This window comes from Ammospiza caudacuta, chromosome 6 (genome assembly GCF_027887145.1).
Source record: "Ammospiza caudacuta isolate bAmmCau1 chromosome 6, bAmmCau1.pri, whole genome shotgun sequence".
Taxonomy (NCBI): Eukaryota; Metazoa; Chordata; class Aves; order Passeriformes; family Passerellidae; genus Ammospiza; species Ammospiza caudacuta.
In genome coordinates this window covers 48,172,557-48,197,456 of record NC_080598.1, presented here as the reverse complement: position 1 = coordinate 48,197,456, position 24,900 = coordinate 48,172,557, and the positions used below count along the sequence as shown (strand labels likewise).

Genomic DNA, 24,900 nt, shown 5'->3' with positions numbered 1-24,900 from the left:
ACACTTATTTTGGAGTCCTAAATATTTTGATATGAGAAGTTTAACTGCAGAAAAGCTGAAAATCACTTCAGCAGTCCAGAACAAAGCTTCTAAAACTGTGGTTCCCATCCCTTAGAAGTCAGATGTTTCTGTTGCAATGTGGGAAGGTCAGGATCTCTGCTGTATCTCCTGGGGAATGCATCCCCCTTGGTGTTGCTGGCTTATTTCAGTTGGGTCAGTCTTGCACTGTGGGTAACATAGTGATACTTCAGCACTTCTGTTGTTGGGAGAGGAAGAACAATTGCTGTTACATTTTTCTCTGCCCTGCGTTCTTGGAGTAGAAAGTATGTTCTGCTTACTTCATGTGTTTGAGTAATATTGACTTCAGTGATGTTACTTCACAGTAATTAGCTTTCTAAATTCTGTCCTTCTAAGAAAAGGGAATTTCTGCTTATCCAGGCAATGTGATATTACATGTTGTCTCATTTCTTTGTGGGTATAATCTGAAATGCAGGGAAACATTGAGAGGTCTGTGAAGGCTCAGAAACTGTCAAAACAATTTCAATGTCATTATGGTTGTAGTTGGTTAGTCTTTATTACTCTTTTTGCTGTAAGTACATGTTGTGTATCACTATTTGCTTTATGATGAGATGAGCCTTGCACTAAGTAATGTTTTGATTGACTCATTCTTGAAGTTTCATGTTAGCATTTATAGGAAGATGTAGAAATATCAAAATAAATTGTGTTTACTCCTAAGCTAAACCTTTATTGGAGTCACAGTGTTCATGTTGCAGTTCAAAAAGAAAGAAAAATGGTTTCTGCCTATGTGTGTTATAGGCCAGAGGGTTTGGTAGAATGGAAAATCAGTGCACCTGCTTTTGAATTTTCAGCTGTGTTTAGCTTAAACTCTTTCCATAAAAGATGGAAAATTTAGAAATTAGCTCATTTTGTGTCTGTTTACTTAAAATATGCTTTTGTGTTGAAGCTTGGATGTAGCCCTGTGTAAGTTAGAACAGTAAGCTTCACAGATTTTGTTCAATATGTTAGTTATTCTGGCTCTTCTGTGCCCATGTATTGCAACAGGGGCCCATTCATTAGGCCACACCTTGAAGCCAGAACGTGTTTCTCAATGATTCCTAGCAAACTGTAGAGCCATTGGTAATGTAACACTGCTGCCATTGTGGAGCTCAAGCAGCTCTAGCATTCTTGTCAGCGAGAAGGCAATCAGCAGACCTTAGAGAAAGATAAACAAGTGCCCACTATGAACTTTCATACTGAATTTTCCCCAGAAAAGCTGATAACAAAATCAGCCAGCACTTCCCTCTAGCACACGGAAACCATGGAGCTGATTAATGGATTCTATAATCTTACCTATATATAAATGAAATCTTTTAATTCTCCATTGACGTATCCTGATTTTTCTAAATGGATTTTACTTTCTCTTTATAGATATGGAATGAAAGGGCATTTAGTAGCAAATACATTAAGGTATGTATTCTTATTTCTGTAAAGTGCTTGTCGTACTGTACACAAACAATTAGCTTTCTGAATTTGTGTAGGAAAGGGACCATAATTCTATGTCACTTACTGAACTGTGTTTCTTGTAGTTGCATGCATGGAAAGATTACATGTTCAGATATCTAGATTGTTTATTTTGTCTGTCTGAAACTGTTACTTTGAACTTTGGGCATGTCAGTGTGTGCTAAATGCTTCTAAATTTTTATGGAAGCTTCAGTTGATGCTACTATCATACAAAATTAAATAATCTTTATAACAGCTTGGATATAGCTAGAAGTCCAAGATCTAGAATTGCCTAAAATTCTGTGGCTAAGTTCTGTGATAACAGTACCCTAAATATTGCTATTAAATCACAGTAAAGGCTTTGTGTTTTTAACTTTGCAAAATTCAGTACCTTTTGTTCTAAAAAGCTGGAAGAACATAGTGTTTCACATAAACAACCTTAAGATAGCTGTAATATTTCTCACTACTGAATGCTCCTGCAGTGCCCCCTGCCCTGCTTTGAAAACTCTCTTCTCTTTGTTACATTGCCTTGTGGTGAGATCTTAAGCACAAGCTCCTGCTTTGTTCCTTTCCTTGTTTTTGCTTGAGGCTAAGACACAATGGCATTACCTCTTCTTAAAAGCAAACAAGACTCAGAGAATCATAGAATGGCTTGAGTTGCAAGGGACCTTAAAGATCATCCAGTACCAATCCTCCTACCATGGTCAGAGACACCTTCCACTAGACCACGTTGCTCAAAACCTCATCCAGCCTGGCCTTGAACACTTCCAGGGATGGGGCCATCCATTCAACCTTGTTCTGTCACTACATGCTTTTGTAAAAAGTCCCTCTCTGTATTTTCTTGTGGGCTCTCAAGGTACTGGAAGGGAGCAATTAGGTCACCCCAAAACCTTCTCTTCAGGCTGAACAATCTCAAATCTCTGTCATGTCACCTTGGGGCTTTCTTGTCTGCTTGTCTTGGCGTGCTCATGTGGCAAGAAAGAATATGGAGAACAAACTGTTGAGTCTAGGACCACCATCCTTCTTTATAGCTTTTTGAACACTGTTGAATTGGCTTCTGGAGCTGAATATTTAGTTGAAAATTTGACCATAAAATCACCCAAGTATTTACTGAAAGGTTTTGGCCTTCCTTCCACTGTTAACTGATAAGAGGTTTTTTATTGAACACCTGTTTTACCATTCATCCTCTTACAGTGTCACTTGGCACCACCTCTCTCCTCTGCACTGTAGTTCTGTTTGCCATTTCGCAAGAGGGCAATATATTGAAATGTACTGCTGCACACCAAACATTTTCTGTAATTCCTGTTAAATACATCACAGATAAGCTCTTCGTTATCTGGCTAAGTTTTTACTTGTAAAATGTTATTCTAAATACTTCATCCTCTAAGGCACTAGTTATGTTTCTTAATAAGCAGAAAAAAAAAAAAAAGAAGAAAGAAATGGAGACTCTAATGCTGCTAAGTTCTTGTTCAAGAAAATCCTGTTCTTTCAGTTATATGAATACTGTGTGTGAGGGAGCTGTTCTGCAAATGTGGAGTGTGTTTTGGATGCATGCAGTTCTGTGCCCTTGGTACTTCTCTTTCAGCATGGAAATTCTGAAATCATTCATTTTGTTCTTCTGAGCTGTCTCTGTGGTTAGGCAATTTTTCTGAGTGTCTAGGTAGCTAGAATGCTTTAAATTTCAAGGACCTTCTAGTATTATGAATTTTTCTTTTGTAGACTTTGTGTTTCAAAAGTTTCAAACAGCTGAACAGAACTTCATTGTTACTTTTCTACTTAGTAAGTTTTATGTCCTAATTAGTTTTAGATCTAGGCTTTGATTGTCATCAACATTTAGACTTTTATTTCTGTCCTTACTTGACTACATGAAAAAGAGAAATGTTCCCTATTCTTTTTCGCATTGCCTGAGGGCTATTACAAGAAATAATTTGAGGGTTCATGCCCACTGATCTTTGAATCAAGTTGCAAAATCTTTTTTATGCATGCATGCACACAGTGCATCATTCTTTTATAACGAAAATTGAAAAAAAATTTTAGACTGTGGACTGGGTTTTTTTCAGATGCAGCTGTTTGTACAAGCTGCTGAAAATATATTTTTAAATTTTTTTTTTAGATTTCTGGTTTGAATTTTCAGATAGCACCAGCCCTCTGTAAGTGTGGTTTGTTCTTAACTGTTAAGGCTGAGTATATTTTGTATGAGTGTATTTTACCTAAGAATTTCCACAGACAAATGTGAGCTGTTTATCATCTTTAACAGTGAAATAGTAAAGAGAACCTGGAAAGACAGAATAGGAATTCTTTTCTGCTGGCACGTTTGAATTCAAAGTTGGTTGCCCTTAGTTTTGTTGTAAATATGCAATTCTAGGTTTATTCATTGCTTTCCCTGAAAATTAGTGAAACATGAGAACCAAGTAGTGGGAAAATTTAAATATTAAACTTAAAACATCAAGGATATTTTTTTTGTTCAGTAAAATGGGCAGTGAAAAAATGTTTAGGTGCTCCTCACTTGAACAGGACAGTGTTTGACAGAGATTTCTGTTCTTGTAGAGAGCTGCATGGATAGGTCTTTTCTATTTTAAAACTTCAATCTCTGTTTTTTCAATTTACTTTTTTGGGGATCAGGTTAACTTTTGCTTCCGATTACTTGGGGATGTGTGTCCACTTCCACATTTTAGCCAGCTGTGACTGTTAGATTAGCCTAACATGACTGTCTTGATGATAAATCCATTACTTTTGTGTAACAAATTACATACATGCCAGGGAGTCAGTATATTGAGAGTGTCCAAGTAAAATATATGTGTTGTCATCTTATTGCAAAAGCTCGATACCTTCTTGGTGATTTCTCATGGACAGCTCCTCACAGCACTACCAACAAACTCCATGTCTCCCCTCACCCAGCTAACCCACTCTTTTGTAGCACTCATCTTCTTATTGGACACAGCTGTGGCCTGTTAAGGGCAGGCTTGTTCTAATCTTTGGTGATAGGTACAGCTGCAACTACTCAGGTGTGAGATTACCTTCTGCACTATCTTTATTTTCTTACTGCTATCCCTCCACATATCTGTGTGCACTTGCGGTGTCAAAAGTTATCCAAGTGATGAGAAGCCCATTTTTGTGTAATGACCATCTCAATATCAGAGGTAACCCTTCAGTTTTAAAAATACTTACCATTAACTTCGTCTTAGTTGCCACCATAGCTCTTGTTTGAGAAGTGAGAACTTTTCTTATCCATCCTGGTATGTAAATAGACTCCTTCTGAAGTTCCTGTTTTCAGTCTTAAATTTCATGTTGCCTCATTGATGAAGGCTGTACTTTAAGTGGTGTTGTCTGTTACTAAGGTGCTCCGACATTCTTTGGACAGACTGGGTCTGTGGAACGTTGGCATCATCGCTGCGGATGGAGATTGGAGCATCTCAAATGAGATGATAGTTGATCCCTATCTTAATGAGGCTATTGAGGTAGTCGGGTAAGTGTGGGAGAAGGGAGGCCTTTTAAACATCCCTTCCTATCTCTAAGTCTTCCTCTCCATTTTCAAGAGTCATATATTCTTGTTTCATACTTCCTAGCTGTTTCCATTTTTTCCATCATTGTGTACAGTGGTGATGGATTAGTCTTTCTTGTCTTTCTCTCTTTCAGTTTAGTACATGTGTAAGCTGACCTTATCACTCTTCTATCATTTCTTTCAAGTGTCCATTTAGGAGCTGTGTTTTAGGCTTCTTAGCACTAGAAAATGACAGGAAACTTCTAACTAATCTGCATGTGCATGTTCCAGGTCAGAAAAACCTTAGGATTGGATTCTTGGTCTGCAACTGGTTTTCATTTTGGGTGAACTTGAGCTTTCAGAGTGGAACTTATCACCCTGGGACTTTCTGTGGCTGCAGCTGAGATTTTTCTGGTCATATACTAGAGCTAGAAGTTTCTGTTTCTTGTTTAATTTCTGATAACAGATAATATTAGCAATGCATGCACTGACAGTAACTTAGAAGTAAAAACAAGCACCCAAAGTTTGTAAACTAATACAGCCTATCTCAATTTTTTCTGTTGGTTTTTCAGCAAATGTCAACTCAACTGTTTACCTTCACTTTTGTTCCATAATACACTTTTTTACTTGCTTCTGGCAATTTACTCTGCTGCTCTGCTCTTTTTGTAAACTCTGGTTTCTCAAAATTATATGCAGTTTTTACAAAATTACACGTTCCCAGTGGTAATTATCTGTGCAGATACAAATTGCTCACTTGTGTTACATTTGTTAACTTGTTTATCTCTGTTGTTAACATTACTGTGATAAGAGCATTCTTGTGGTCACTCATGTCCCATTTATCCTCTGTATGTAAGGAAGTATGATATGCTCATACAAGTTTAAGTGAATGCATGGCTGAAAGGTTATAGCAAGTCAGTTAAGTGAGGATTTTATAAAGAAACTGCTTTCATATGTGTTAAGTTTGTAAACATCAATCACCTGAAGGTGGCTGCTTGAGAAATCCTGATTATAGTGTCAGCATAGAGTAACTCCTTTGGTCTAAAATAAACTTAAAAAAAACTTTCTTAGGTTAGGCAAGACTTGTAGCTCAACAGGTGCATTAGGAAATGTTTTAGTAATGATTTCCATGACAATACAGCTTGAAGAATGAATGCACTGACTGTGTACAGCTCTTGCTTCTTTAAGAGCTTGGCAGAATCAAGGACAGGAGAACTTGTTTTTGTTTGTGCCTTTAGAACCACAGACATGTTTTAGTTGTTCTTTAAAAGGGAAGTTCTTTTTGTCAGAGGTTTTTCTTGAATGTCATACAGATTTTTCCCCAATTTCCCCACCACCACTGATCACAAAAAATGAAGTGTTAAGTTTTCCTGTGCAGGAAACTTTGGTTTTGTTATCTATCAAGAAATTAAGGTTAGTACAAAACACCAAGGTTAAGAACACCATGTTTCTTAACCAATGCTGACTTTAAGGTACTAACTACCATAGAGAGTTCTTGCTGACCTAGTGAAAGATAATGTTATTTAGGTGTCTGTCCTTCAAATGCTCAGGTTCAGAAAGTTCGTACACATCTTATAGTTTGCCTGTCAGCCCTGTAACATCTAAGTGGCTGATCTGCAAATAGAGTATCTTACATGAAATGTGATATGCTTTGCCTTTATTTGTACTTTTGCGTCTGTAAGAAGAACAAAAAATTTTTAATTTTTCTTTTTATCATGTATTTTGGAATTCAGAATGGTAGAAGAAGGTGTCCTTTGAAGTCACTTTGTGCTTGACAGTCTTGTATGTTCTGTTTGGTGTAACAGTTGTCCAAGTTGCAAAAACATGAATTGAAGCATAGTAGTTTTTTCAGCTGGTGCTGAAGAAGATGCTGCCTTTCCCAATATAAAGTTTTGACAATTTGAAAAACTTTTTTTTTTCTTCTCTCTGTTCTTTGCTCTCCTTTTTTTCTTCCAAGCTGTTGAGGTACACATTGGATAAGCATGGTCTGGAGCAGGTGAGGATCATAGCCAGCGATAGACTGTGGGAGCCCATTTCCTTTGTCATGATGATTGACTCTGAGCTCCACGGAGTGGTCGATGTGATTGGGTAGGGGGTTCTCTCTCTTCTTCTTTCTTGGTGGTTTGTTTATAGTTTGTCTTCATCTTATTTGTAACTAACACAGACAAAGCTTTACCTCTCTGTACTTTTACCTGCAAGGAAAGGATTGATACTATAAAACTCTCTTACTAACCAAATCAAATCATGCAGTTCTTGTCCCAGTAACAGCCTCAACCTTTAATTGAATCAGGAGTCTTTTATCATGCTGAAGATTCCTGTTGGGCATGGTTGTGCTTTTGATGGATGGAAGGCTTTTTGGACAAAACTGTTTGTTATTAGGGTTTTGGTTACTCTTAACTGGTATGCAAAAAGTGCTTTAGTTTTACAACTTAGCACACACCTTTGTAATTTCCACTGGTTTGTTACTGAAATTTGGTGATCCAGAAATGAATTTGGGCTGTGATTCTTTGTGTTACAATGGCTTGATTCTTAGCTCCCATTTTGTTTTGATGACAAATTTGTATTTGGAAACATGGAGCCAGTTGATTTTTAATACTAGTTTAGGGTTTTATCATAATAATATTTTACTAGTAGACTGAATTTGAGATTGATTGATTGAATGGAAATGTGTATACAAAATGTTCAGTAACTTATCTTTTTACAGTAGCTCTAAACTTGACTTACTAGGTCCCATAAACTTGCCTGACCCAATCACATGCTTCAAATGTGTCAGTTCCTTGCTTCAATTTGAATATTTTCCATTTATCTTTATATATCTGAACCATAGGAGGTATAGAAATGGGGTTTTTTCCTGCAAATACATATAGGAAGTCAGTGTCATGTACCCTTGCAATTAACCCCTCCCCCCCTTCTGAACATGAAGAGTATCCTGGCAGTTTTTCATAGGTGGAGTCTTGGATCATGTCTGGATGAAGCTCAACAGTTTTTACACTAAGTAAGCTGTATTTTCTTAACTCTATAAGTGTAAGTTTTACATCCCTACTCTGATGCAGTCTTAGCAGGGAAATTAAATATCTCTTGTGTATTTCAACTTTTATTGGACAGGGATATTGACACTTAAGAAACACATTTTCAGGAGTGTAGAAAGACAAATTATTCCTTCTCTGCTTTATTTTTGCAAGCTGTGCACTTTATGCCATTGCAGAAATCTTATGCTTGGTACTAAGGCAATACTTAGGTTTCCAAGCCAAAGGGGAAATACACACTAATCTGTACAGCAGAGCAGAATGTAGCTAAAATCCCCACTATCTGTTACATTACTGATAGTGGAGCTGCATATGAAGGACTACAACACTGAGAAGTAGGTCATTGTCCACTAGAGGCAAAATAATGAAAAAAACCCCCAACGGTCAGCCTAGAAAAACTGTTGGTTTTGTATTCCTGCCACAAATGAATCAATTTGTCAAGCTGCAATTAAGGAAATAGTTCCATTTTAGTGTATAAATAAAGTATGTTTAATGAATGTGCTAAGTGAGGAAAATCACAACCCTGTTTTCTGCAAGTGGTTTGAAAGGTTTTATTTCAGTCAGCAAACCTTGCACCATGGTCAGTGTAGTGATTGAGTATAATCAAAGTCTCCATTGGGAGAAAGGATGTCTCATACTAAGGGAGGCCTTGAAAAGAAAATTAGCTATTGTTATGTTTCAACTAATATCAGTTTATACCTTGTAACTTCTTTAGTCCAACTAGCTTGTTTTTTTGAAACCTGAGTTTATTAAAAAAGATGTGCAAAATCAGTCAAGTTCATGTTTAGTTCTAAGACATTCATGCAGCTAAATTCTTAGCATAGTGCCTAGTGCTGTATCTTACTGTTAGCTTTACGTTATTTATAGTTTTGTTTAAGATAGTATGAGTTAGCATGTATTTTCTCTATTCAGCACATTATGGTAATGACCATCTTCAAGCTCCATTTCAGGACAGAGGTTTGCTTTAGCAAGCTGTGAAAATTGCATGGCATCTGTAAATCTAAGTTTAACTAAATGCTATCATGTAGCAGAAGAAATAATCTACTAATGTAAATACAATAAGCTCTGGAATGTTACAGCTCCCCCTTGTTCAATATTCTTGTATTCTGCTTGTGGTATTCCAAAGAAATTTTATTTTTCATTTTCAGTTTGAAGAAAGTGAATCACTGCTGCTATATGTACTTTCAAACTTTGATTTTCTCCTTGTACTAAGTGCTCTTTCTTTTCAAAATATTGTGTAGGGCTCACTATCCTGGGACAAAAACAGTGCAAAATGCCATATTAACTGGCAAGAAACTGTGGTCATCAGAAGATTACAGTACTTTCAATAATGATGTTGGTGCAGGCTGCTGGGCTCGGATCCTGAACCAAAACTACGTGAATGGAAACATGACCGCGTAAGTGTTGGGCACTGTTGCTTGCTTTCACAACATGGGGTGTAAGAATTACTTAAAGTGCTATTAAATAACACATCCATCTGCTCTGGTGAGAAAACAGGTAAACTGAAAGTCACCCCAATGTGGTCTGAATTCAGATATTGTAATATAGGAAGTCTGCTGTTCTGACCTCTTTCTGGAGTAGAAGTCCCACAAGTTTCAATGTATTCTTATTCTCCAGCACTTGATGGGTTTATGCAGTTTATGCAGTGGGTTTATGCAGTTCATTTCAGATGCCTTTGAGAATGATGATAATTATTAACAAGAGAATGTTCTTAAGAAGAGGTGGCATTGGAGGAAAATAACAATAAGACTAATTTATCATATTTTTCTTAAGGTCTTTATCAGATTGTTTGTCTTCGGTTAAACAGATAATTACAGATGTAATTATCTAGTTTTTCCATACAGCTTATTTTTCAGAATCCATTCTTAAACATGCATGATAAATTTACTCTTTTCTGCACATTTTCTTTCCAAACTGAATACTGTAAAAAAATGTTCTCTTTACTGGGAATTTCCACAACTCATTTTGAGAAAAGAATAGAAAATAAAGTTTGATGTTTCTGGTGCACCAACTGGTAGTCTGAAGGAAAAAGTTTGATTAAAGAAAATGTAGGTGTCAACATGTGAGTAAAATTGTTGAAAGCTTTTAGATGCTTTGTAACTTGATTTTGGAAAAATAAAGAGAAATCTTGTTGCTTCAAGTGAAGTGCAGGAAAAATCACTAATACTTGTTAAGGGAAATTTCTTAAGTTGCCTGATTTCTACAAATCTTCTGTCTTCTCTGCAAGCTGAAATTTTCAAACAGGTGAATATTTCCTGCATGAATTCCTGATCATTCTGCTTGCTTCTTAATCCTCATATAGTTTAATATCTTTATTTAGGCAATTTTTTTCCCCATTGTTTTTTATATTTTTCCAAGGCCTTTCAAATTATATATGCCCATTTCTTTCACAGCCAAACAGCAAGGCGTATGTGTTGTATTTATAAATTACTGTAGAACAGTTCTAAGTCCAGATGTCCAGAAGTGACGTTATCTTGGCTTGTATACTGAAAACAAAATCTTTCTGACAAAAGGCAGCTTATCTTTCTGCTAAGTTTGTTTCCTTTGAAGTTTAGTTTCCTACTTTTCTTTCTAAGTTTGAAATCAACAGACCAAGTTTGATGTGAGCAAGTTGAATTTACAATTCAACAGTTGTTTATTTTATGATCACGTTTTTGTAGACTTCCAGGAACTCTTCTGTGTGTATGTATAGTGTGATAAGTCTGTGGCAGTGACTTCAGAATGAGGCCTTTGTATGCACCTGTGTGCAACAGCAAAACAGATTGACAGCTTTTGCCTTTTGCTTAACTGCTCTGTTAAGCTGTATTTCCATCCTTAAGGCCCAGAGGTCTTTAAATTTAAAGTCTTCGCAAAGCGTTTTCAATGAAGCCCAAATCAAAGTGTGTGAAGTGATTATCCTTGTCAGGATGGAGCAAATACTCCTTGAGGATGGCTGGTTAAAGTTGTTTTTATTTGTTACTTACATGGATAAAGATTTTTTTTTTTTGTGGTACTTAACTGCTTCACTAAAAAACTCCATCCAAAACAACTACCACCATGCACAGAAAGAACCAAGCAATGACAAAAAAACTCAACGAAACACTCAGCAAAAAGCTGGAGACTTTGCTAACAAAATTTTTTCTCTTCAGAACAGGAAAAAACCTCAAACAAATGGTGTCTTTACCCTCAATACATGTTTCTTTTAATGTAAAACTTTTTGTGGTGCTCTAGCCAGAGAATTTACCACCCGTTTTGGAAGAAGTTCTCAACGCTGATTTGCAGATTTGCTTTATTTTCCTCTCCTGTGGGTTTTCTTTGTGGGAAAGATATTCCCTCCACCCCCCAAATTTTTTTCATTGTATGCTGGAGAAAATGGAGGAATGGATTTTTGTACTAAGTTAATCTAATACTCCCCATATGAATGAAGAAAACACCTGTTTTTCTTCCAGAACAATTGCATGGAACCTGGTGGCCAGTTATTATGAGGAGCTGCCCTTTGGTCGATGCGCATTAATGACAGCACAGGAGCCGTGGAGTGGCCACTATAAAGTTGAATCTCCTGTCTGGATTACAGGTGAAAATCTTGCAGTTATAAGTTGGTGATCTGACACCAAACATCACTGTATTTTCTGAGGCCTTTATTGATTTAGTGGTTTTATGTGGAGTATTTTTTGTACCAAATTGAGGTAGATTTGTGGAAAGTTTTGTGAATACATTAAGAAAGAAGAAAATAATCTCATTTCAATAGAAAGCAGAAAGATATAATTGTAAGGGAAATATTTATACTTGAACTTTAGCTGTATCAGAAAGTAATAAGCTACTGCCTTTCTAGCTGTTACTATTGAAATATTTGGATCTGATGTGCCCGTAAAGGTTAATGTGCTTTCCTATTTCCTTTCCCTTTTTATTTTTAATCTTTGAGTATCAATCAATTCCATTTGGTACTTCTCAGTTTGCAAAAGTGGAACAAAGAACCTCTCTATTCTTTTCCTGCTTGATGTTCTTGGCTTGTGTAAATCAGCATTTCCTTGAGCCTGGGAAAGGGAAGCATGTTCATGTAGTGTCTGTGGACACACAAATTCACTGGCTGCTTTGTAGTCCTGTAATATTTTACTGTCTGTGCTGCAGTTCTGTGGAGTAACTATGCAGTGCCATGAAGGAAGAACAAGACAAAGGCTTTAATTTTTGTTCTTCTGCTAGTTATCTATATTTGTAAAAGCATTAAAGCAAAACTGGCCACAGTTTCCCATGAATAGAACAGCTGAGCAGTTGTTCCTATGTCCACGTTGCTCAGGATTTTCATGATCTGGGTCATATTCTTCTTTGATAGTTTCACTTACTTTCTGAAAATCCTACTTATTTAGTTATACCTCATGAAGTTGCCCATCTGTGCTTTCCCTGCCATTTATTTTTTAAAAAAGAAATGTTTATTTTATTTAAAGAAAAAAAAAAAAAAGACTTGGGAAAATCTAAACTGTGATGAATATTCAAATTGAATGGACATGATTACTGTGTATTGTTTGTGCTTAATATCTAAATAATTGCTATCACTTTAACTCTTTTGTCTGCCACAGCACTGATATTTTTAATTTTCCCATAGTATAATTCTTTAATCTTTCCTCTTATATAGGTAAATTTTGTTTTGGAAGTTCTATTACTTTCTTCTCTGAATAAGGTTTCAGTTTTGTCAGCATGTATAAGAGAGAAATTTAATAAAGCCTACAAATGTTATCATTTCTATTAATTTCTATTAATTAATTATTGTATTCTAATTTTTGTCTCAGCACACACCACACAGTTCACTCAGCCAGGCTGGTCATACTTGCAAGTGGATGGACACTTAGAAGGAGGTGGCAGTTTTGTAGCTCTGACAGATGGCCTAGGGAACCTTACCATCATCATTGAAACTATGGTATGTGCATCAGCATTCCAGTGGACTGAAAAAGTTACAGGAGATGTTTTGTTATGAAGAACCTGTCTTGATTTATGTAGTTTGGTATCTGAGAATGTTCTTTGATACTTGTAGCTTTATTAGTGAGTTTACTAGAGGCTGTTTTTTCTGTCTGAACTCAAAATACCTTGTTGAGACTTCCTGGAGGCCAATATATGTGCCATCTTTGTCTTTTTTATTTCACATTAGCTTTAATTGGATGACATACTGGGAGGAAGTTATATTATGTGCTTTCTTAAAATCTGTATTTGGAATAAAATTATTAAACTACTGCAATTGCAGCTATTAAGATAACAGTGAAATAAATTATTGCTCTTTTAATTTCAATTCTGTGCTGTAGGTTTTTCATGAATGTTGCCATGTGTTGCATTCTAATAATTTGTATCTCTTCTGTTACATTTGTTTTTTTTTCTTCAGAGTCATAATCACTCTAAATGTATCAGGCCTCCATTGCCAAATTTCAATGTTGTACCTCAGAGAGCAACTTTCTACCTCAGAGGGTCATTTGTAAGTACATCTTGAATACATTTGATCAGCCCTGTAAAATGAATTGCCATTCATAATCAAATACATGCGTGTCAGTATCACAGGTTGCAATGTCATAACTGAAATTGTAGAATTGCTGCCTCTCAGTCTAATCATCTGTATATTGAAGAAGAAATTTAATGGGACAGAAATGCAACTAAAATTTTGTTTAGAATATATTCCAAGGCTGGATGCTCTGACATGCTGACATAGTTTGTTGGGCTGACACAGCCATGGCTTTTCTAGTTATCAGTTGATTTTCAGGGGAATAGCTGTAGTTGATTTTGTATTGTAGGTTTTATTGCATCCTGTGAAGAGATAGTCTGAGACTCTCCCAGTTGTTAATTTGTTTATTCTATTTTTTAATTTCACTAAAGTATATTTCCCTCAGAAATGTGAACAATACTTTCACAGTGTAAACTGGAGGGAATCATTGTTAGTTGATTTAGATGATTCCTTCTCAGAACTTGACTGTTACTTATTTGGAATTTGATTTTGATTTTTTGGCAGCAATAATTTCCTTTAGGAGGAGATAATTTGGATGATACTTTTGACAATAAAAGGAAAAGTAGCTTAGTGTCAGTAGTTCACTTAGGAAAAGTAGCTGAGTGTCAATTTGGATACACAGCTCCCTTTTAGGGAAGTATTAGATGGCTTATCCAAGTCAAGCTCTAGGTTGCTTGCTTTGTTGTTGATGTTGGTAACTGAAAAGAAATTATAGGGGTTAGGTGTGATCAAAATCTGATACTAATATAGTTGATATGCAGAACTGAGTATTGCAGAAGGTTGGAGACATGTAAGCAAAGTATTTTGCTCAAAAATTAAAATCAAAGAGCTAGCAATTAGACTGAGGGCCTTATAAAAGTGAAACTTGTGGGATATTATTTCAGTCTGGTTACTTCTCAAAGAGAGCTTGTATCCAAGGTGTATTTTTGGTGATAGAGAAGCTAAAGATTGTGTCTGTGTTTGCAGTGCTGTCTGTCTTTATAAGCAACGTTAGGGCCTGTTAGGGCAATGCCTTATTGATGTATAATCTATAAAAATTTAAGGCATGTGTAATGATTGGCTGAGTAAAGTTGTGACTCTAATGTGATCAACAGCTTTAAAGTAACAAAAATTAGATACCCATAGAGGACTGGTATTTCTCAAGTTGAATATTCAAGGTTCTTTATTTTGCTGTTGTTGTGTTTTAAATTGTATGGTGTGTTCCATTGTAGTATATGGTGCAAACCCTTCAAGTGTGGCATTCTAGACTTGATTTTGAATCTGGAAACTCCAGTCTTTTCCAGCAACTCCATCCTTTACGGGTAAGTTGATCAGTTTTAATTATCAGTCCCTCTGCAGTTTCAGGTGTGTCTTCCCTCTTTGGTGAAACTCCTCAACTTTCATGCTTAAGCTGCATGTTTAGGTTTTAAGGCTGTTTGACTGCAGTTTTACTGGCTGTGTACAAGTGTACCTGGAGGTAATAACAAGTTTGGGGAAAAGGAGTTTTAAAAATACCCCAGAGATATTTAAATGCTGAGGCAAGAAGATGGGAATTTTGACTTAAATCAGGACTTCAGAGGATCTTGACTTCAGGAGCTTGGGTATTTTGTCAGTTAGTTGTTAACTTTTGCAGCTTGAGCTTTCTTCAATTCCAGGTGTGGAGGGGAAGATTTTCTTTAGATCTGGACGTGGATGAAGTCTACACTTTAACCACACTCAAGACAGGATGGAAATGTGGTTACCCAGAGCCGCCTCCTCCCCAGCCCTTTCCTTCCATTTACAGTGATGATTTCAATATACGTAAGCCAGAATTCTCTTATCCAATTCTCCATTCACACACAGATATAATTGTAATGTAGGAAGGCAGTAAGTTATTTGAATCATCTACATGAGGTAGCCTAAAGATCTATTTTGTTTTTGTTCATTTATACCCATTTTTCCAAAAACTTACACCTGTATGAGTGAGTGTACACCTTACTCTTGCAATGACGTGTATTTAATTTAATGTCTTACCTGGTGTTCGTGTGTTTGCAAAACTGGTGTCAGCGTAAAAACTTCCATTTGGGGGCTGCAAGTCAGAAATCTGGAGAAAATTTTAAGTGGTAAATTTCTGAAAACAAGTACACCGAAGAAAAATAGTGTTTTAGAGTTGATGTGTATTTTATTTTCTGAACAGGTAATCCACCTTTCAGTGAAGCCCCTAACTTTGCAGATCAGACGGGTGTATTTGAATACTTTGTAAATGCTTCTGACCCAGGAGATCATGTGTTCACGCTCCGCCAGGTGGTGGTTCAGCGGCCCATCACTTGGGTTTCTGATGCAGACCAGACCATCAGTGTCATAGGAAATTTTAAGTGGTATGTAAATACTGTTTTGTAGTGACATTTGGGGAAATGTTCTCCTCACCAGTGCTAGTAATGATCAATTAATTTGTCTCAAGCCTCATTTCCCTTGGACAGAGGGCTTTTGCTTTTGCCTTCAGATTCTCTGTAGACATGTAGGAATGATGATTCAGGCACTTCTAAAGTCATTGAGCCCTGCTCAGGGCCAAAGGTCAGCTGTATAAATGACTCCTAAAGGATGGAGATTCAACCACATTTCATGATTGTTTAGCCTAATGCTATACTTAGAATTATTTTTTTTTTTTTTGCTTATGTCCTTCTGGGCATATTTGTTCAAGCTAATTTTTTACACTAATGGTTCTGAGTTGGCATACTAGAAACACCAATGTGTGCCCTGAGTTTCTTTTTTCTTAAATTGGACCAAGAAGGAGATTAATTTTGAATTACAGTATTTTGAGTTATTTGTTAGGAGTTTGATCAGTATCATAATTCTCAGACTATTTCATTTATAATTCAATTGTATTTGTTGCAGACTGCCATCTTCTGAGCAGTTCCTAGAATTGTGTGGATTTGATGCCAATCCTGCTTCAACCACTTTTATTTCTGTTGAAAGTAACTGAGGTTTACTGTTTTGGTTAAAGTATGGTTAAAATTGTAATTCTTTCTAGGAGCTAAAAAATTGCTAGGAGCTGCAATGATGGTAATTCAGAATCAAGCAGCATATTTTAGAATAATGTTTATTTAAAATTAATAAGCACTTGGGAAAGAGCCTGTTAACTAATTATGATTTTAATAATAATAATAAACTTCATGCTAAAGACTTTCTCTTCTGCTTAGAGGCCTAGCCTAAATTCTTTTGATACATTTTTTTAAAATAGCAGTTTTGTCAGGTTTTTTTTCACTTTAATTAGATCATTGATCTGGCAAATGCTTTTTCAGAACTTGCTTCACACTTCTAATTTCAGGCCTGGAGATGTGATTGAATCACTTTGATCCAAAGCCTGGAAGAATACCACCCTCTTGTACTTGGAAGTTGTTCTTCAGTTATCTGATGTTTGCTTTTGCAGCCCTCTGTTAGGAAAGGTCTCATATTTTCCCTATAAGCAACTTTCCCTCATTGAGTAAATTATATTCAGTGATTCCTATAACAGCTACATAGGACATATTTTTAAATTACTATACTCAGATTCCTAAAACTTCTATTATTTTGTTTAGTTCAGTTTCTTTCTGAGTCTTTATCTTGCTTTCAAAACCAAGCTTACTTCCTGAAAATCAGTTTATTATTCAAGTTTTACTAGTCAGTAGCTTTTTATAATGCTAGTCCTCAATTTCAGGCCCTCAAGTTTGTTTGCTTCATCCTCAGTTTAAGACTCAACTTGTCCCTGGCAGATATTTTCAACAATGAACACCTGCTATTGAAATTCTGAGCCAATCTTGCATTAAATTTCTCTGTAGGATGATACTTTACCTCAGTTGTTGGTGGAAATTTATCATTATTCAATTTCAGGATTGTTTGGATTTTAAACTTGTGTGTGTGGAAGTTTTTGCTCTCTTACCGTGAATTTGCTGGTGTTTTTCTCTGATGGTTTTATTGAACCTGGATATATTCTGAAAGTATTACTATGTAATTATTGCTATATTGCCTTGAGTCTCTTTATAATGGCTTAAGGGAAATGAGGGGGGGGTCTCTTTTTTGATAAATGGGAAGGCAAGAAGGTAATCTTTTTTTGTGTAATGACTATATATTCAGGAATCTGGAGCATTACATTAGAATGAAAACTCAGAATGAAACTGTGTTAGAAGTGAGAAGAAAAGTTGCTAGAATAGATATTCTCCAATTCAGTAATCAGCTGAGCTGCTGTCACAGAGAGTCTTTTCCCATTCTGTAAATAAATATAGGTAATTATTACTTCTTAAGTAAGTGACCTTGTGGCTGTATCTGTATTACAATTACAAAATTACAAATCTGTGTTACATGCTTTCAGATGTGGGATGTAGATCCATTAATAGAGGGAAAGAATTTTTATGGTTAAGAGCCTTGTAGTGCAGCTCTGAGGAAGAGGAAATTTTGTAAATTTTCTGGGTACTATTTGATGGTTCTATTTGATTACTTTGCTTTATTCTTCTTTACAGCTCTCATTGCATGCATAACACAGTGCTTTACTGTTGAGCTGGAGTATAGTCTCAAGAAATCAAATAATTTCTAATACTGCCTATTCAAAAGAATGGATTCCTTCCTTGTTAAAACACTAATCTTCTTTACAGGGTAAACATGACAGTCACTTGTGACATCTACATAGAAAAACCTCGTGATGGAGGAGTGTTTATTGCAGGAAGAGTTGACAATGGTGGGATATATGTGAGAGATTCCAAAGGAGTTTTCTTCTGGGTTTTTGCAGATGGCACCTACAGAGTCACTAGTGACCTAGGTAAGCAGTTCTTTGCAAAAGGGGATGCTGGCATATGGACATGTCATTTTGATAACTTTGATAAAAATAGGTAACATTCAGATTTTATAGTTCATTTGTCATTACTATGAATTTAACCTATTGGTTCTAATGATGGCCACATTTCATATGTGGAGAAAGCATCTGAAGCCCATTTCTCAGGCTCAGCTTTCTAAAGTTTGTTTTTTCACTGACAATGTCTGCTTTACAGTAGAAAATATGAACTATTTTGCTTTTAAAAATACTCTGATACAATATTAATTACAGAAAGATTTGACCTGTATTCTTAAACTATGCATGAGGAAAATCCTGATTGACATGGAATGGCTTTTCTTAGAGAGCAGTTCAAGTCACTGTACTTACATCTGGCTAAAGTGAGGATCATAAGTGGCCTCCTGTTTCCTCAAATGATGCATCCTCCTGTTAGTGTAGCTCAGTGGAGTGAGCACGTTCTATTTGTGATGTTAACATTCACTTGTGTTCATCTGTAGAACACTTGACAGGCACTGGTCTATTTAGTTGTTTAAATGCATTTCCTATCACTTCAGGAATATGAATTAAAATTTTCAATAGTTTATGGTGAGTGAAATGTTGCTTCTAGATCTACAATATATCTGACAAGATATATTTTTTGTGTGTGTGTCTGTGTTTCTTTCCACTTCTACCATAGACAGTTAGAATAACAAAGGCTTTACATAGCTTCCCTTGAAATATCAGTGCTCCCTAGTGAAACTTTGCAATGTATAATTCTATAAAAACTGAAGTCTCAGCTGTATGGAAATACATACTTGTGCTGAGGATCGACTGAATTTTTTATTTGTAATAAGACCTAACAACATTACTTGATTAGTTTCTCAGGCTGTCAGAAGTAATTTTTCCTAGATGAAATGAGTGAATTGTGATCAACCACCCAATTATTTCAAGCTGAGACCTGTTACATAAGATGATAATTTTTTTCTGTACAGCTATTTTCAGTCGTCTTTACATTTTTCTAGAAGGGAGTTTGAATGTTAAATTATGTTGCAGTAAAAAATGTCTACTGAATAAATGAAGACTTGTAGCACTTAATTTTTTTCAGGTCTTCGTCCTCCCTCCAGGTGTCATTCACACCCCATTTTTGCTTAGCTTAAATTTTGGGTAGAGCTAAGCAACATGATAGTGTGGCAACAGAAACCCTGTGATTTAAAATAGTTACAAACAATAAATAAACAAGAAGATCTATAGAATGAGCAGAGCAATAGCTACTGTCACACTTTGTGAACCTGTACTCTCCATAGAGTGAATCCTCATCTTATACCAAATTGCCAAGAGCGTTGAGGATTTCAGTGAGAAAGCAGTTCTGGCAAAACAGGAGAATGTACTGATAGTGCAGAGTCTGGGGTTGCATATTAAGCCTTCCATGCTGCAACTGAAATTGGTAAAATGTCAATCCTGAACACTTCTGAAAAATAGCTATTATTATCCTTTTGCTGGCTTGGTATTTATCAGTTTCAGCAAAGAGCTGAAGTAACACTTTGCTAACTTAAGCATGTTTTTCAGCTGGAAAAGAAATATTAATGAAAGGACCTGCTGGTGTTCGGGATAATGCATGGCACACACTCACTCTCAACATTCAGGTAAGGACACAGGAAAAAAGCTGGAAAAGTAGTTATGAAACTTCCAGTCCTAAATACTTTAAACAAAGCTGTGCTGTACTATTGATGGTGTACTTGTATTAGTTTACCCTATCAAAACCAGAAACAGTATCTGTTACATTGAATCAATATTAAAATGCCATACTAAATTCTGCTGCCTGTATTGTAAAAGAGATCTTGAGACTCTGTAAAAGGTATGGAAAATAACTGGAAAGCTGAATTGAAAGCTGGAGGTAGAAGGGTCAGAGAGGCAAGTCTCTTATTTAATCTGATGGAAAGATGATGGCCTGGCTTCCTGTTCTTAGGACAGTGAGTAAGATACTAAGGTAGCCTGTGTTACAAATCTGTCTCCCACCAGTTCCCTTTGCAGGCTGAGGCCTTGTATGTGGAGCTAATAAAGGACTGGAAAACTGAGATAAGCTGAGTTCCTTCTCTACTGTGTTGGAAGAGCACAGGCATTGTGTTACTTATAAATAGGCTGTAGTTAATGAGAAGCCTGTCTGCTTTCTTTTCTTTCCCTCCCACTTCATCTTTTTTAACCATAATGACTTGGGGAGGAAAGTAGCCCCAAACTGTACTTTGAATATCCCTGTGTGCTTTGATGGGTGTGTCATTGTTGCAAGTACCTAAAAGGCTTTAAGTTCCTCTTCTGAGTGCCTAATCCCTTTGTCTAATGTAACCTTTGCAACTCCAGCTGTCCAGAAATGTGGGGAATCTTGGCTGGGGATTTTTACTGATGAAGGTAACTTAAAATTATGCACCAAGCCCTTCATGCTAGAATGCCACTGAGTATTAGAAGCTGGTTTTTGTCTCTTGTACTGTCACATTTGGAGACAAAGGCACACTTGCCCCTAAGGCATTCACTGAAATAGATGTAGTTTAGTTTTGGCTTTGGTACACCTACATTTATGACAATGGCTGTCATCTGTAAAATGGGCCAAGACATTTGGTTACTGAAGATGAACCTTAAACACTTAAAACAGTGTGGGTAATTTTAAAACGACAATGCTTCAGACTTCCATCTACGTTGTTAAATATTTTGTACCTCTTATAGCTTGATGCAGCATACTATGTCTTTGTCCAGAGCCATCTTTAAATAATTCTCCCACCGACTCCTTGAAAGACATTCTTTGCTTTTACCTGTGTCTATAATTGTCTTTCAGATTAAGAAATGCAAGTAAACTGAAGCACTTTTTTCTAAATACTGTTACTGCTAAGTGGAACACAAAAGATAAATTGTAATTTTTCTTGAAAATGTTTTAATTTTGTGTCTTGAAGTGGCTTGAGTGATACTTGAAAGTTCTGCTGTCTCCTCTTTATTTCAGCTTGATTGCTAAATTATGTCTTTCTTTACTTTTGACTTCTGCCTCATTCTGCAGAAGCAGTGCCAAGTGTATCATATCACCTTAAGTAAGTTGGGCTGTTTTGAAAGAGTCTGATACAAGGGAGAGGAAAACCAGTTTACACTTCAGGTTCTACACTGAGTTAGCAAAGCTGTGAGTAGGAGAAGAGGAGCCTTTAATGTATTCACTGTAAAGGAATACATTATATAGGAATATATTCCACAGAGCTGATAGACACCGGAGGATTCTATCCAATATTTAGATGCATCTCTGCATGAAGAATGTGTGAGATGTAGTTGAAAGGTGACTTCACATCCTTCTGCTTTGTCTTATCTCCCATGTGAGCAGGCTCAGTGTCTACACAGACCCTGGATTTTACAAAGCTAACATTTTCCTTTTTTTGACAGGGCAACTCGGCCTCAGGACTGTTGAATGGTTATCCTCTCTGGGAGAATGTCACCATTTCCAAACCGGGGAACGGCTGGGCTGCCCTCGGAACTCGCTCCTTTGAGTTTGCACAGTTTGACAACTTTCACATTGAAGCTTGCTGAGGTGGCTTTGGCATTTGGAGAACCTGGTTCTCATGTTACTTTGTGTAAGAGCCAAGACAAACTGGAGAGCTGAGGGCTAAACTGTGATTGATCTCTTGGCAAAGAGTCTGGATTCAGTCCGTGGTAATTGTTAAAGGTTTACTGGAGTAGATATCAACATGATTGTAGCTTTATCCCCTATTGTTGTGGGATTTTTGCCCTTCAGTTTTTGGGGGCAAATTTTAGTTCAAGGTAACGATGAAAACAAATTCTTGGATCTAAATATCTTTTAATAACAACATCCTAACTTACCAGCTCACTTCTAAGATAACTTTAGAAATTAACAGAAGACAGATTCATCCTATTTTTTAACACTTCCTCTATTACGTCCATTGCTTTCACTGTGAAAGAAAGAATTAAATGCCAGTAAGCCTTATGAGCCAGTGGGCCCCGTACTTTTGTAGGTCCATCATTCTCAAGTTTCATTTGGATAAACTGCCTAGATTTCCTATAGTAAAAAAAGATGTTTTCTCTGGTTTTTGCTACAGTCTATGACTAGACATTGCAGTTCTCCAAATGCATTTGATTACGTCTTTCAAGTTTCATTGCCAGCCCTAAAATATATCCTATTTTCAGTGGAATGGAAATGTGCCTTATGACTGATCAGGGAGTGCAGCATGTGGCTTACTTCTAATCTACCTCCTCTTTCCACTGAAAGGGTTGAAATGGATGAAAAGATACCATAACTTACAGTTTGTTGATGATAATATTGTGGGGTTTTTTGCATAGTACAAAGAGTAAAAATATTGCATCATGGGTATTTCCATGTCAGGTCACATGTGGAAACTGGCCTTTTGTTCCTAGAAACTTGGGCAAACATCTCTCTCTTTTGCTAGATTTAGAGCTTTGAATAGAAAATAATTAAAGCCTAACAATGATATTTAGTTTATTGTATTACTGTGGCACAGAGGAGATATGGATACTATCACTTCCTGGTATAAAAGAAATTTTAAAAAAAGTGGTCTTTGCCTTTAATGGTTTGCAAACTGATTAAAACGTAAATAGCAGTTGGTGGACAGAGGGAATTGTTCAGTGTGCCACACAGTGGTAATGACGCAAGGATATCTGTTTTTAAACTTTTCCTAGGTATCATGGAGAGAAATTCGGAGGATAATTCAGATCTTTGGGAATGGAGGGATTCTATTTAGCTGTTGCTTCATTTTATTTTTTCCCCCAAGTTACTGCATTATAAAAAAAGCAATTAATTGAGAACATGAGGTACTGAATGGGTTTTTCCTCACCGCATTTGCAGTTCAATTGGCTCCAGAATTTTTCCTGTTTGTTGTTGGCCAGTTTGAAGGAAGATGATATCCATTGTCTTAATGAAATGTACTTCCTGTGTCCATCTACTTTTCACATTCACATCCTGTTTAATTGACAAGCAAGTTGTTCCACATGCCTGATAAGGCTCTAATAGCTGCATGAGGCCATTTGTAGCAGGCAACATCTGGAGAAAAAGGTTTTCAGTGTACTTTGATTTATAGAGATTATTCTTCTGATCCCGTTTATTTTGAAGCCTGATTCCAATAATTGTTAACTTCAGTCTTTGAAGTTGTCATCTCATATAAAGTTAATGTTATACAGATCATTCCTGGAAAATTTTTATAAAGTTGATCTTCCATTTTCATTTTTGGAGAAGAGTTCTTAAAATTCTATCTCTAGTAAGTAAAAATGTTGTGTCTTTTAGCCGTTATATTGATACTACTTATTCATACTTGGAAATTTCATACATGCCAGTAACCTTGAAAAATGGTTTAAACCACTAAGCTTTAAAACTCTAGTAGAAGGCTTCCAAATGTTAAGTAACTCTTTACTTAAGTGGGTGAAAAATGAAAGGCAATTTTCCATGTATTTTTCAAGTATGGATGCAGATCTGTTCATTGCTTGCCTGATTTCCTAAGGAATGTCACTGGTCACTCCACATGTGAAAGAATCTGATTTTAGGTCCTCATATTCAGGTAATATGAGTATAATAATCTCTAAATTATTTTAGCTGTGATGGATTTCTGTAGTTGGATGCTTCTTGGAGACTTCCTGATATCTTCTGTGGCTGCAAGCAGAGAGATCAGCAATGATGCTGTTATTCCAAAGGAGCTGTCCATTTTTTAACTTTTTGATGCACTACTGTAATACACTGTATTGTTATATTGTGTACTAAACACCATGTATTTTATCATTGGAAATGTTGATTTTTTCCCCCCTAATCTTAATTTACAATGTTGGAGGATTAAAGTGTTATGAACAGAGTAAGTGATTTAATGGTGACATAATGTTATTCATCTTTATATGTCTGTAATCCTTCACCCTTCAGTAGACTGTAATATGTTTGGCAATAACAAGCTGTTGGGTTTTTCACTGAGGGGTGGATTTATGTTGTTGATTATAAATGCTAATCATTCCAAATGGACAAATAAAACACTTAAAAATGCTTTATTTGTGCAGAATGCTTCTGTAAAATGGGTCTTGTTTTTCTCCAGCAAGAAAGCTGACAATTTTTTCATTGTGATTTCTGATAAATATGCTTGACATTAACTTGATTGGATTGCAGAGTATAGCCAACCAGTCCTTATTAAAAATATCTCAAAATCCATACGCATTAGGACTTGTGCTATTGATAAAATGATTTTCTTATAGCATTCAATATACATTTTGCTTCTTTCTGGTTTTTTGATTTGGATTTTTTTTTAATTTAGTGAAGGGAATTATATTGTATTTGAGGACCAGTGATGCAAAACTGCTGAGTACTAAGGTCATGTGAGATTTAGCTGAAAGTCAGTTTCTAGGTTTGGAAACAGACAGTGTTGTAAGGATGTAATTCTGTGGTTTAAAGGCTTCTTTTTGTTTTGAATATCCTTTTGAATCTGTCTTCAAACACATTATTTTATCTTTAAGATAAACTTAAACTTTAGGGTTTGATTTTACACAGAAGGGAGAAATTCCAGAGAGCTAGTTATGTTTCCCAGTCCACTGTGCCAGTAGATATGGCTTACCCTGGAGTTATTGCCTTCCAATAACTAGCTATGTGCTACCACCTACACAAACACTGCATCAAAATCAATTCTGTCCCTTCTCTGCCACCCCACCTTTGAAATTAGATTTG

At 36.2% G+C, this 24,900-nt stretch overlaps 1 protein-coding gene across 2 annotated transcripts in view; it reads left to right on the top strand.

The window, feature by feature from the left end:
* The window catches only part of GALC (galactosylceramidase), a 31,786-nt gene extending 7,557 nt beyond the window's left edge, over positions 1 to 24,229 (top strand). The window contains exons 6-17 of one of the 2 annotated variants that reach the window (XM_058806529.1): positions 1,429 to 1,467; positions 6,936 to 7,066; positions 9,246 to 9,401; positions 11,433 to 11,557; positions 12,768 to 12,895; positions 13,352 to 13,441; positions 14,677 to 14,766; positions 15,100 to 15,244; positions 15,621 to 15,801; positions 18,052 to 18,215; positions 19,773 to 19,849; positions 21,618 to 24,229. In XM_058806529.1, the coding sequence (XP_058662512.1) occupies positions 1,429 to 1,467; positions 6,936 to 7,066; positions 9,246 to 9,401; positions 11,433 to 11,557; positions 12,768 to 12,895; positions 13,352 to 13,441; positions 14,677 to 14,766; positions 15,100 to 15,244; positions 15,621 to 15,801; positions 18,052 to 18,215; positions 19,773 to 19,849; positions 21,618 to 21,761 (1,470 nt within the window). In that variant the 3' untranslated portion in view covers positions 21,762 to 24,229. Of the gene's footprint in view, positions 1 to 1,428; positions 1,468 to 4,838; positions 4,967 to 6,935; positions 7,067 to 9,245; positions 9,402 to 11,432; positions 11,558 to 12,767; positions 12,896 to 13,351; positions 13,442 to 14,676; positions 14,767 to 15,099; positions 15,245 to 15,620; positions 15,802 to 18,051; positions 18,216 to 19,772; positions 19,850 to 21,617 lie in introns of both variants that reach the window. The other variant, XM_058806530.1, reaches the window with a different exon arrangement.
* The last annotated feature ends 671 nt before the right edge of the window (positions 24,230 to 24,900 follow it).